This window comes from Rattus norvegicus, chromosome 3 (genome assembly GCF_021556685.1).
Source record: "Rattus norvegicus strain SHRSP/BbbUtx chromosome 3, alternate assembly SHRSP_T2T, whole genome shotgun sequence".
Classification (NCBI taxonomy): Eukaryota; Metazoa; Chordata; class Mammalia; order Rodentia; family Muridae; genus Rattus; species Rattus norvegicus.
Genome location: NC_141536.1, coordinates 79,343,709 through 79,357,514, shown reverse-complemented (window position 1 = coordinate 79,357,514; position 13,806 = coordinate 79,343,709). Strand labels below are relative to the sequence as shown.

The 13,806-nt window shown below is 41.4% G+C and overlaps 1 protein-coding gene and 1 pseudogene across 1 annotated transcript in view; one reads left to right on the top strand and one right to left on the bottom strand.

Annotated features, from left to right (window-relative positions):
* The window catches only part of Hsd17b12 (hydroxysteroid (17-beta) dehydrogenase 12), a 124,093-nt gene that overhangs the window by 71,484 nt on the left and 38,803 nt on the right, over positions 1 to 13,806 (top strand). Inside the window, 1 exon segment of the mRNA NM_032066.2 lies at positions 1,334 to 1,441. Coding sequence (NP_114455.2) covers positions 1,334 to 1,441 — 108 coding nt within the window.
* On the bottom strand, positions 5,090 to 6,510 carry Timm23-ps8 (translocase of inner mitochondrial membrane 23, pseudogene 8; annotated as a pseudogene).

The following is a 13,806-nucleotide window of genomic DNA, read 5'->3' as shown; positions in this document are numbered from 1 at the left end:
CGCTTCACTGTCACAGGAGCATGCTGAGCTCCTACAAAACGTCCTCATGCTCATTCTGTAAAGTATGGGAATGAGATTAGTACCTGTGTCTGGGTCACCTCCAATCCCACACTTTCCAAATGTCTGGCTCGTGAAGGTGGAAGTGACCATTGTCTGCTGACCGTGGAGAGTGCGCTTCCCCCAGTTCTCACTTCAGAAGATCTTACTTCCATCCCAGCTCTTTGGACCTTAACAGTCTTAAGGAAAGGAAAGCGTCACGGTCTTTCCTATGTCACCTTGTAAATCTATCACTGTACACTTTGTGTGGCTCTTTAACTGTAGTGACTTAACTGTTAATCAGTCCAGGAACTACAATAAGGTCACATTCTGCATTCATTTTACCAAGATGAACTTTTTCCTTTTAATGTATCACACACTGTAAGAGACTTTACAACAGTTAAGAGCATTGGCTGTTCCTCAGAGGATCTGGATTCAATTCCCAGAATCCACATGGCAACTACAACTGTCTCTAACTCCACTTCCAGGTGATCGGCATCCTCATACAGACATACACGAAGGCAAAACATCAATGCACATAATAAATACATAAATCTTAAAGGATACTGGTGTTTTTGTGGGACTCCTAATTGGGGCTGGGGGCTGTCTCTGACACTTTTGCCTACTTTTGGGATCCTTTTCCTCCTACGGGGTTGCCTCATCCAGCCTTAATATGAGGGGAGATGCCCAGTCTTATTGCAACTTGATATGCCGTGTTTGGTTGATATCCCTGGGAGGCCTGTCCTTTTCTGAAGGGAAACTGAGGAGGAGTGGATTGGGTGAAGGGGTAAGGGAGGAGGGACTGGGAGTAGAGGAGGGAGGGGAAACCGTGGGCAGGATGTAATATATGAGAATAAATTGATAATAGCAAATCTACTTTACAAACATAAAGACTTCTACCTGAGATTAAGAGACGTCAGCTTGCAATTAAAATCACAAAGGCAGTGATATTTAAAGAGTATATAGTATTATGATATGAATCATGTTTTGTTATTTGGGCCTGAGTCTGAAAAAGTAGTTATCATTATTGATTTACAAGAGGAGAATTGACAGGGTGCTCTCAGGCAGCCTGGTGACGAGGATGGGACTTTTAATTGCTGAACTATTGTTTTGTTGACTCTCTCTATCATCTCTTAGAAATAGTCTCATGATTGCTTAAAATTATCCTGCTCTAAATGTCATATCAAATTGGGGGGGAGAAAGCTTGAAAGGATAATGTTATCCAGAGATTTAATCATAATTGCCGTGTATTAATTTTCCCTTTGGCTCATCATTTGTCTTTTTTTTCTCCTTCCAGAAGAAAAATTCAACGTTGAAACAAGGACCATTGCTGTCGACTTTTCATTGGATGATATTTATGATAAAATTAAGACAGGCCTGTCTGGTCTTGAAATTGGCGTTTTAGGTTTGTATTTTGCCTCATTTAATGACACATTTTGTGCATCTTTTGGCTTTTACTGTATCTAGTGATAAGATTGTCACTGATCCAGTTGGTCAGTAGTGAATACTAACCTGTGTGTTTTTGAAGCTTTGCCCTGTAGGTTGGAGACATAGGTTTTTTCCCTTGCTTGCTGTACTTGCTGTCCCAGTCCCTCTCTATACATTACCACCAGTGAAAGGCTGGACTTGGTAGTGACACCTGTAATGCCAGCACTCATCAGGTACATGATACCAAACATCCATGGCCAAGGAGATGGAGGCCTGGGAAAGTTAACCCTGTAGATACTACTAACAAACCATGAAATGTTAATGCCACAGAAAGGTGGTTTTCATCTGTTTTACACCAAACAGAGAACACCACATATGCTTCATGTTTCCTTGCTTTGGACACATAAATGTCCATGGAAAAGGCTTGGTGTCAAGAGACTTGGGATTTGTCTAAAGCAACAGAAGGACCGAGGGGCAGTCTGAGTTGTCTGTTTTCTCTGAGTCTGTTGCTGTGTTTTTTTTTTTTTTTAAGATTTATTTATTTATTATATATGAGTACACTGCAGGTGTCTTCAGACACACCAGAAGAGGGCATCAGATCTCATTACAGATGGTTGTGAGCCACCATGTGGTTGCTGGGATTTGAACTCAGAACCTCTGGAAGAGCAGTCAGTGCTCTTAACCACTGAGCCATCTCTCCAGCCCCTGTGTTTTTATTATACCTCAGCTGCTTGCTCTTACTGGAGAATCAAATGTTTTTGCTGAAATTATGGGAACATTGAACTGTGCAGTAGAAAAAAGTTATCAGAAAGTCCCGACAGGGTAATAGGGAAGATAAAATAATCACATGTTTTTCATGTGTGGAATTTGTGTGCATATACATACATAATAGACATTCACACGCACACACACATATGACATTATAGTAGGAGGAGAGCTATTTATGAGAAAGAAAGGAACCAGTGAGGTGAGGGAAAGGGGATGGAGGAGGAAACAGGGCATGGGGAGGTGGATAGGATATGAAAAATCATGAGATACCGTGTGTGTGTGTGTGTGTGTGTGTGTGTGTGTGTGTGTGTGTGTGTGTAGGCTAGAGGTCAAACTTGGGCTTCTCTGTTCCCTGTTCACTTTGTGTTTAAAGATGGCCTATCCTTGGGACCCGAAGTTAGGCTAGGCGGGGCCTAGAGTCCCCCTTGCTGGAATTACAGTTGTGTACTACCATGCCTGTCTTTTTATTGAACGCTGGGAATTGAACTTGGTTGTTTATGCTTGCAAGACAAACACTTTAATAACTGATCACTCTTCCAGTCCTCATAGGAGACCTTTTTAAACTTTTCTTTTTTTTATTGTTTTGGTTTTTCAAGACAGGGTTTCTCTGTGTAACAGCCCTGGCTATCCTGGAACTTGCTTTGTAGACCATACTGGCCTTGAACTCATAGAAATAGACCTGCCTTTGCCTGGGATTAAAGATTTGTGCCACAACACTCTTGACTCCTTTTTAGAACTTCTAAATAAGGCAGTTTGTAGGGTCTATTACCCAGTATAATCCCCCCAAGTCTTTGTGGACCTGTAGCTAACCTGGCCTGTCTAGTCTGTACCATGCGTCTTCATGCTTGCCCACCTATACATATTCTACTCCTGCCTCTGTCTGCAGAACCAGCTGGTAAGATAAATAAAAACACAGAACTAGTTTTTGCCTTTGTGTCTACCTGTTCTTTTATAAATGTATACATTGGGAGAAGTCTTTAAAAGTTCCCCTTCCTTACCCTAGATCATTAAACACCACTAACAGGGGGAAAGTTCTGACTGTTTCTAAGCCTCCAAAAGAGCAGTTATAAGTTGCTTGTCAATAGAGATGCTGCTATGGTTTATGCCGTGGCTTTCTCTGCCTTTAGACTAGTGATGGACTAGGGAATGATGAAGGTCATCTTAGGCAGGAAGGTGGTTGATAATTCCCAATGAAAGGAGAGTGGGAACAGTCATTATATTGTAAAAGGAATGGCTTACTTTTAGTGGTTTGTGTTGTCGTGACTTTTCTTTGTAGAGCTCAGCTACTTTTCAGTGAGTAAAGTAAAACAGTAGATACTCTAGGATCATGGAGTCTGAGATGGGAGATGTTGGGCATCAGGTTGGTGCAGTTCTGAGGGATTGTTTGGGAACTCTTTCCTTACCCAGAACTTTTATCAGAGCCAAACTGTACCAGAACCGAAGAAAGGCTGCAATTTGAGTTCAGGCATGATAGATTTGTTAGAGATAAGAGTCTGGGACATGTGGTCCCCAAGCACCCCCTGCCTCTCTCCTTCTCTCTCTGCTACCCTTTCTAGAATCCTAGTACTTTTCCCAGTACATATGCACTGATGTTTGTACACAAGGAAAGATGTTTCCCCGTACCTCAGATGCTATGGAACCATCATCCATAGTCCAGCTCCTTAGTAAGTGGTGCTTTGTGCTTGTTATTCATCTGTTAGTTCATAAATGAGTGATAATAAAGACTTGTAGAAAGTAGTAAGGAAAGCTAAGAGTCCTTCCATATATAATGTTCTATGGGAAAGGCAGCAACGAGCCAAGTTTTTGTCTGTGATAGGGCATACTGCAACATGAGCTGGGGCAGTTGAGTATAAGGGGACATAGCTGTGACTTGGCTTAGCCAGTGGGGTTAGAAAAGGGAAGAGTCCAGAAATACTTAAGAAAAGCAGGAATTGCTGAGAGGTTGCAGATGGCTCAGAGAAGAAAAGTCTAGGGATGACACACCCACTTATTAGGCACCATATACTGAAATACACTGTTGAGGAGAAACCTTTAGGGGGTGATGCTCATTTAAGTTTTTTGGTTTCCCTAGGAGAACAGTTCTCAATCTGTGGGTCATGAACCCAAAAATATAATTAGAAAATACATATACATTATGATTCATAACAGTAGCAAAATTACAGTTATGAAGTAACAGTTTTATGGCTGGGAGTCACACGAAGATCTGTATAAAGGGTCACAGCATTAGAAAGGTTTAGACCCACTGCTCTAAGAGATCCAAGTGGTGCTGTAGATAGTTGGGAATGCATAGCCAGGCTTCACTGGTGCCACAAGACTGAGGTAATTCAAGGGCAATGCTGCAGACAGCCCTGTGGAGTGGCCTTCCTTCATCTAAGGCCACTGGTGGTAGGAAGCATGAGTTTTCTTTGCTTCTCTGTTCAGTAGAGCTGTAATACAAGCCACATAGGCAATGCTAACCCTTCTAGCAAGTAGCTCACATTTTAAGAATTTACAAAATGTTGTATTTTGATCCTAGTCACCTCTACTCCTCTCCTTACCTAAGTACTCCCCTATCTTCTTCTTGTCTCCCATACCCTCTCACTTTTATGTCTTTTTAAAATAACAATCCATGGAGTCCAATTTGTGCTGACCATAGGTATTGAGCATTTATTGGAGCTTGGTTAACCTACCAGCAAGTAGCCCCACATTTTGAAAAGGATAAAAATAAACAGATAGACTTAGTTAGGTAATGTCTTTTATTTATACGTAACTGTATCCAGAACATTAACACATTCACTGGTAACCAGTATAAAAATTATTGAAATGGATGGTTCAGAGGATAAAAGTGCTTTCTATGGAAACCTGATGACATGAGTGTGACTACTGGATCCCATGGTGGAAGGAGAAAACAGACTTCTGAAGGTTATTCTTTTTTTTCTTTTCTTTTTTTTTTTTTTTTCGGAGCTGGGGACCGAACCCAGGGCCTTGTGCTCGCTAGGCAAGCGCTCTACCGCTGAGCTAAATCCCCAACCCCCTGAAGGTTATTCTTAATCTCCACGTGTACTCTGTGTCTTCCTCTATTGCTTCACACCTTACTTTTTTTTTTTTTTTTTTTTTTTTGGTTGTATTTTCACCCTTTATTTGGAAAACAGGGCAATATTAAGTTTTAGATTTTTAAATGAATTAACATGGTAATAAATTTGGAGAGTAAGTGGTTTTCCAGTTTGGGGGCAGGAGGTGCGAGGTCATCTCCAAAGGAGAAGAGAACACATTCTCAGTGAGCCACCAAGGGTTTGGCTTCCACTCAGAGGGCAAGCAGTGCAGTCCAGGCTAAGCATCCATGATCTTTGTCACAGCAAATCAGAGTCTCCAATTGTTCAAAGTAATTGTAGGTGCAAGAGAGAAAGCAGCTCCAGACTGACTTATTCCTTGATCTGGATGACTATGAAGTGTCCCCCATTCCTGAGGTGGCAGACATCTTCAGAGTGACTGTTGGAGCAGGGAACCTTTCATGTGCTCCCAGTTGTTATACAGTGCATAGACACTGGTGAGTGTCAGTCCCGCCAGGCCACCACGTGCTATTCCTCGAAGACCACCTGTACATTTATATAACATTCCTGTCATGGTTCCAGCTGCTACTGTGTTGAGGTCATCTTCTGCACCCCGTGTTTTCTCAATGATAACGCCAAAAGCACTATAGAGCAAAGCCAGGGAACCTAGAGTATTAGCCCAAAGTGCCCCTTGTCTAGTCACCATATTCAAAATCTGTACATTTCTTGGTTTGGACCAGGGCATGCTCTGAGTTTCCTTCAATCCTAAACGAAGCCCGTTCAGTGCCCCGAATGCAGCCCCTGTCATGCAGCATCCTCCAATGGTGAAGAAAGCCAGTTCAAACCTGCCTCGGGTTTTATTAGCTCCAGTTGGCAAAATAAACTCATCTGTATCCTGAACGAGATAGCGTGGGTCCACATTTAAGTAAGGAGACAGGGGGTTCATACCAGTCAGCGGGACGCCGGCCAAATCAGCGTTCGAGTAACCCGCTCCTCCCGCTCCGAAGAAGCCCGCTAACCCGCCGGTGGATTTGTTGCTACTTCCTCCGCCACCCTCCATGAGGTCGCAGCGGCGGGCTTCCCACCACCACCTCAGGCCGGGGTCGTGTGCACGGCCGTGGCCCCGACAGCAACAGCGGGAAGACCCGCTCACACCTTACTTTTTGAGACAGGATTTGTTACTGAATTTGGTGTTTACCGGGTCAATGACTCTCTTGCTTTTGCCTTCCAATACTAGGATTGAAGGCCTGTGCAGCTGAACCTAGGGTTCTTGTTGTTGTTTGATGATGGGGATCTGAACTCAGTCTCCTGCTCACATGGCAAGAGCTTTACCCATTAAGCATCTCCCAGCCCCCAAGACCTAGCAATTAATATTAGGTTACAGGAAAGTATTTTTCCTACTGAGTATTAATTTAGTAATAGTAGAAATATAAATATTCATAGGATATACTCTATTTGAATAGAATTAAGCATAAAACTATAATCAATGCTCAATAAGGAAAATTAATGTTTTCAAGATTACAAAGGAAAATGCTAAAGCTTTTGTCATAAAAGAAACATTAAGTTTTCAGTGAGATAAATGGAAAGAAAACAGCTCTGAACTGTGCAAATGTATACTGAAAGGTCACCATAAACTGTTGAGATCTAAATGCTGTGTAGGCTGTTAGATCCATAATCTGTTATGTAAAAATTAGGCAGCTGCTGTTGTCTTCCAGGTAAATGCCAACAAGTGCAGGTTCCAGCAAACTTATAAAACGTCACCATTTCAAGAAAATCATGTCCTTATTTCCTTTACCGAGAAAGCAATTGGTGAACAAAATATGATTGCCATTACACTTACTTGATCTGGAGGAGGTTCTCATATGTGTTCCAAATTGGTTTGGTGGACTCTGCACAAAACATCTCAGATGTGTAATTTGCCAAGGCCAAGGGAGTATCCTTGGATTTGAAACATATCATAGACTTTTTTTTCCCCAAATTCTATCACTATGACTTCTTTAACTTTGTAAAAGTGAGATCCTTTATTCTGCAAGGGCAAGAAAAGGCCCTTTGGGGAAATTTAGCTACTCTTTGATTCATGTGTTAAAAGCTACTATGGCTTTTGAGTGTCCTAGTGAAGACTTTCCTCATACCAAATGCTTTCAGACCCCCTCCCCCCAATCCATGGCACTGTGGTTTGTGTAAGCTCCACCTGAGTTACAGAGCCATCTGGTACCAGATAGGAGTGTCATCCTGGCTTAGTTGGTGTTTAAAACTGTGGTATCTGTAACACCCATTGACTGTGGGTCCTATTCATACACCTTGCCCCCGTTTTAAGTGACCTCAATTTAATAACGGTATATAGATATAGTAGAGGTATAAAAAATAATTTTTATTTTTTTCTTCCTGTGCCTTTTATAAGTGAATACTTACTCTACTGATGTATGTGGTGCTTTTTTATAGACAGCTTTCACTTTTAAATTTTTGACAGTTTCACACATGTAATGATGTATTTTGAACATATTCACACCCAGTTACCTTCTGTTCATTCTTCTAATCCCCTTTCCCAGCTTATCCTCCTACTGTAATGTCTTTGTGTGTGTGTGAGAGAGAGAAAGGCCCAGACTCACTGACTTTAATTAGGATTGCTTACATGAGCACAGTTGTGTGGGTTATTTGTTAGTGTTTTAACCCTCTGGTCAACCGAACGCAAGCTTAAAGAATAAATTCTTACCTGTGCATCCATTTCCCCCTAATTAAACCTCACAAATTTGAGAAGTAAACACATACCAATTTTCTCCCCCAGAACCCCTATTTCCTAGACTTCTCTGGGATAGTCAAATATTAATGTCCTATTTACCAAACCAAAAGGCAGTTTGAAAAGAAATATTCAACAGGTTAGTATCAGTCAGTTCTGTCTAAATTCCTAAGTTTTCCAAGTTTCTTAACATAAGACCAAGAGGACTTAGTTAACTTCTAAAAAGCAACTTGAGTATGGAGATGGCTTTCAGTCCCCAAAACATTAAAGGAGGACTAGACGTAGGAAGCCGGAGGTTGCAGAGTTGTGTTAGAGAAAGCTATAGAATTGCGTGGAAGGAAGGAGTTTGAGTCACATAGGAAATTAGGACTCTATAGTCCTAGTTTGATGAAGGAGGTTAAGAATAAAAACGTCTTAACTTATTTAGAGGGTTTAGAAATCTGTAAGGTTATAGCCTGTCTTCCCACTCTTCTTGGGAACTTTAAAATATTGTTTTAAATTGTCTTGTGAAGTGTAAATACCTCCAAAGGTCCAGTGGTGCCTATCATTTCCATCCTACTGGGATTAGTTACTCACTTTATTACTTTTGTACTTTTAACTTTATCTGTTTATGTTTTACTGTTGTGAGGACACACCATGACCAAAGCAACATTTATAGTAGAAAACATTTAATTGGGGGGCTTGCTTACAGTTTCAGAAGTTTAATCCATTATTATCATGGTAGGAACAAATTTCGACGCAGTAACTTAGACTACATCTCCATGCACAGGGAGACGCAAGCGCGCGCGCACACACACACACTCACACTCTCTGGGCTTGGCATGGACTTTTGAAACCCACCCCAACTGACATACTTCCTCCAGCAGAGCCACACCTCCTATCCTTCTAATCCTTTGGAGTTGTGTCAGTCCCTGGTTGACTAGGCATTCAAATATATGGCTGAGGCTTAAGAAAGAGCAGGAACTCTGAGCTGAAGCGTGCTAGACAGGTGTGTAACAGGAAGGCTGCATGGGGAGGAAGCAGGTTTGTTTTTGTTTTGTATCACTGCCAAGATACAGCTTTGTTTTCTAGGGATAAGGACAGGTAACACTTCCCCTCTGTACTGCTGCAGTCTTACCCTGTCACCAGCCACACAGCACAGCAAAGACAGTTCCCAACAAGCTTTCCTGACAGGTACCAGCTGCAAGTTGGCTGTCTCTAGGCCAGTTGTGACCAAGTGGCTATAAATCCTAAGTTTCTGTGACTCACTTGGGTTTCAGCTGTCGAATTATTCACAACCATCCATAACTCTAGTTCTAGGAATCCAGGGCCCTCTTCTGACCAGGCACATACATGGTATACATATATGTAAGCAAAGCACTCATATACATAAAATATAATAATCTAAAAAATAAATCTTATTTTTCAAAAGCTAAGCAATATTTATATTATATAATACCTTTCCTTATATTTAAAACATATTTTTGGGTACAGTGTGCTACTTATATGCAAGAAATACGTGTGATGGTATAACGAGAATAATTGGTAATTCTGTCATCTCAAATCTTTATTATTACTTTGTGTTAGGAACACTGAAAATCTTACTAGTTATACTAATTATATTACAGATAGTTATAAGTTATAGTTACCCTGCTATGCTGTAGACCACTACAAGTTATCCCTCCTATTTAGCTGCACTACTGTATCTTAACTATTCTCTTCTTCCTTCCTTCCATTGGTCCTTACCTTTAGCCAATCATCATTTGCTTCTCTCTGCCTGTTTGCTTATGGATTCATTGAACCAGTTAGATGTTAATTTGTTAAACTGTTAAAATTCTAGAGCAATATCAGTAGACAGGACAGTAAAACACATCACTCTCATGAAAGATAACCATTGCACAAGCGGTTGAGAAAGAGGGAACTGTTGAAACAGTTAACAGGCATCACACATGATCTCCCTGAGAAACCAAAGGACAAGAAAAGAGATGTGGGAAGAGCTTCTAGGTAAAGGAACTTCATGCATCTTGATGCCTGTATGCTTTGGAGGACATGAGAGATCATCTTTATACTAGAGCAAAAATTTTAGAGGGTACTGTAGCAAAAGAGTGGTAATTAGACAGAGTTCTTAAAGTCTTAGAAAGCCAGCTTCATAAATATGGAGCGGTAGAGGAAAAACTTTAGGTGAACTTTACTTAATAGTATTTGAGCAAAGAACCACTCATACCTCAGGCCACCTTGAGAACACAAAGAGGCTCACAACTTAGCCCTGTGATGTGGACAGTAGAACTTGGGTAGGAAAAATAGAGGTGAGGTACAGAGGTGGCTTGTTTTCTCTGCCAAATTTGCTTTGTTTAGGTATGGTCGGAGCCATTGCTGGCCTGTGATTGAGTTGGCTGCTGTATTAACACTCACCCTGTTTGTCTCAGAAGTGTGCTCCTAATTGTATAAAATGAGGGCATGACTGCTCCAAGGTATGGTTGAGGAGAAGGTTTTTATTGTAGATATGAGGAAGAAAGTACACCCAGAGGCATCTAGGCGTGGAGAGAGGGTAGTAGACTAGACGTGACTGGAGGACTGTACTGGGCTGAGAAAGGAGAGCAAGGACCAAGAGAGAAGGGCAAGACAGAGGTAGGGCGTGGGCACAAGGTAGTGGGAGTGGACTGAGGGTACTTGACGAAAATGGCAGGGTTATTTAGGAAGGAGACCATAGGAGAAGGCAAGCCCACAAGCTGGAGAACTTTAGGGTAGAATCCAGAGCGAGAAGAGCTGAGATAGAACCGTAGTGCCAGCAAGGACTCTGAAACAGGTGCTTGCTATGCTGAGACAGGCTGGAGGCCAGCATGTGCTTCACGGTAATGGGCACTACACTTAGCCATTCACCCCCAGTTTCTTTTGGGCCTGATAAAAGTTAGATGTTCAGTTAGCTTACTTGCTAAGTAGGAAATTGTAGTTTGTTAAGTAGGAGTGAAAGCATGCATGGATCCTCAGGCCAAATTTAGTTTAACAGACTTTTGGGGGAAGTCACAGTAGAATTTTAAGTACAAACTGACAACATTTTTAGGAAGTCAGAAGGACTCCCAAATGGAAGAAGGCAAGAAATGTGAGGAAGCCAATCAGGCTTTTCCAGGATGGTAAGAGCATATCAGATGGCAGCAGTGGAGAGTGGGAATGCTGAGAAGAGAAAGCTGAGAGCTCTGTGACCCAGGCTGGACAGAATGGTGCAGGCCTTTAATCCCAGTACTTGGGATTCTCTGTGAGTCTACACAGCGACCATGTAGACCAGCCTGGTCTACATAGAGACTTCTAGGACCAGGGCTACATAGGAAGACCCTGAATGAATGAAAGAATGAATGAATGAATGAATGACTCTGCCCATTTTACAGACAAGGGCTTTTGCTCCTTGTTCTTTCCCTTTTCCCCTCTCCCCCTTTGCCCCTTCTCTCCCCTTCCCCTCCCTGCTTCCCTCCACGTGCTCATGGCCGACCTTTACTCCTCTCCTTCTACTCTTCTTCTCTCCTTAAACCTTTCCACATTTTACAGACAAGGAACAAATGTAGAGAAGTTAAATGCATTATTTATAATTAGATAACCGCTCAGTAGCAACTTTCAAGTTTTATCTTAAAAAACAGGGAGACATTTTTCTACAAAATTCTGTAAAGCAAAGTGGACTTTATCTGGAGCCTTCCTAGCTTGAAAAGTTGAGAGAAATTCAGTGCAGATCCAAGTTGCCAGTAGGATGACTGGTAGGAGTCCCCTCCTTTGCCAGCAGTGACCCTTTGCACTGGATGAGTCAGAGGCCTGGTAAAGGGCTCTCATGGAAACAGAATAGGCATGGAAGCTCATTTATTTAGGGACACTCCTCAGGAACATCACCCAGGACAGTGCCTTTTCATCAAACTAAATATGTTGACTGAGAATAGATTTCTAAAGTGAGCACAGGACTGTTAAAATTCAGATTTATTTTCTTTCACTCAGACATCACTAATGGCATTAATTAAAGCAGAACCTTTGACTTAAATCTGTATAATTAGCTCTATGATTTCAGAAATGTAAATAGAAATTGATAAATATCCCCCTATTAGCTAACGTTGAACCACCAACCTTGGCATTCTTCTTGCTGCATCCTCACTTTTAATTTTATGTATGTCAAATCTTACCTAATTTTGTAATGAGGATCAGTCACGTGACACTTTGTAATTAAACAGAGAAAGGTGTGTGCTGTTGCCTCTGACTCAATCTAAATTTTTCAATTTCTCATTAAAGGCGCTGCAAATTTAAAGCCTTATAAACTCTCTTTTATTTGGAAATTGCTACTTACAAGTGTATGAAAACTGTAAAGTTTGCAAAATGTTTTACATCGTGTTCCAAATATCATCTGTCAGTGTATGAACATGTGCTAGCTCCAGCAATATGTTAAGAAGGCAAAAAAGGAAATTTCTTTGCATCTCTGTCAGTCTCCCTATGACTGTGAGACTAGGTCTATTGAAGGCAGTGAAGAGGGCAGAGGAGGTACTAGATAAATCTAGCCGGTATAAACCTGAGCTCTGCCTTCCAGAAGGATCTGTTTGTGTTGATACTGGTCATATATAATAAAAGCAAGATTCTTGGTGTTGGGCACAGAGTAGGAGGGCAGTAAATATGTGTTGGGTAAACAGCCACATAACAGCAGCTTCTCCGTTTATTGACATTTTAACCTGCTTCGAACAGTGGATTTGTCAGTCTGCACATTATATCCTTTGCTGAAATGATTGTTCCTACTTCATGTATGAAGAATAGTGAGGAAACAAGCTTATTTTATGTCCCAGTTACAGAAGCAGCAGTGATTGAGTGGGGCCGAACCCTGACTCTGTTGAATTCTGAGTTCTGTAGCCTTTACAGTTGTACTTTTACAGTGCTAGAGATAGAACCCAGGGACACCACCCCCACCCCCTTACACATACACACACATTATGCAAGCACTCTGCCACTGAGGTCAAACCCCAACCATTTTACAAAAATGTAGGAAAGTGTTATTCCCCAACACACATGCACATGCACACACATACTTCCCCTCATGCATACACGCACACACACACACACACACACACACACTTCTCATGCACACTCCCCAAGCCTTTGATATATTCACTATTCCAGAAGTCCACATTAAAAACAAAACAAAATAAAGTGAAATGACATTATTGTTCAAAGCAGATTTTACTAATGAGTTTTTAGTGCCAGGACTGGTTCCCATGTATAATTATGAATGTGACTGAAGTGTAAGCTGATCTTTTCTGCCTTGGTGTCATAAGAAGGAAACAGAGAATACTTCATGATATGTGATTTATATTTGGAAGCCCAGCCATTAGGCAAAGTATTTTTAAACCACATTAATATCGTATGTTTCTGTTTACTGTAAAAGTGAAGCGAGTTGGAAGTGGTCTGTGTGGGTTAGTGCATGAATGGACTTTCATTTTATAGTGATTTACTGTGCTCCACCCTCCTGTCCAACCCACATCTCAGAAATCTCATTTTCTAGTGACATCATTCTATCTCTGGCAGCTGGTTGTGATAGAAGATTCTAGGCCCATGGAGATCAGTAGCACATGAACTTTGAAGGAACAAAATCTCGTTTGCTTTAAAGAATGAGATGTGGAAATGATTTTAAGTAGTATGAGATAATTTAAAATATTAATAAAATGCCCAGAATTACTCTGGATTTTCCAAGTCTCCTTTCTCAGTGTAACATCACTTTGACAGTAGTATTCTTTGTGGTCCAGAATAGGCCCCCAGAGTGTAGTTGAGTGAGCTCCCTGCCAGTCCTCCCTACACGACCCTCTCCTAGGTGGC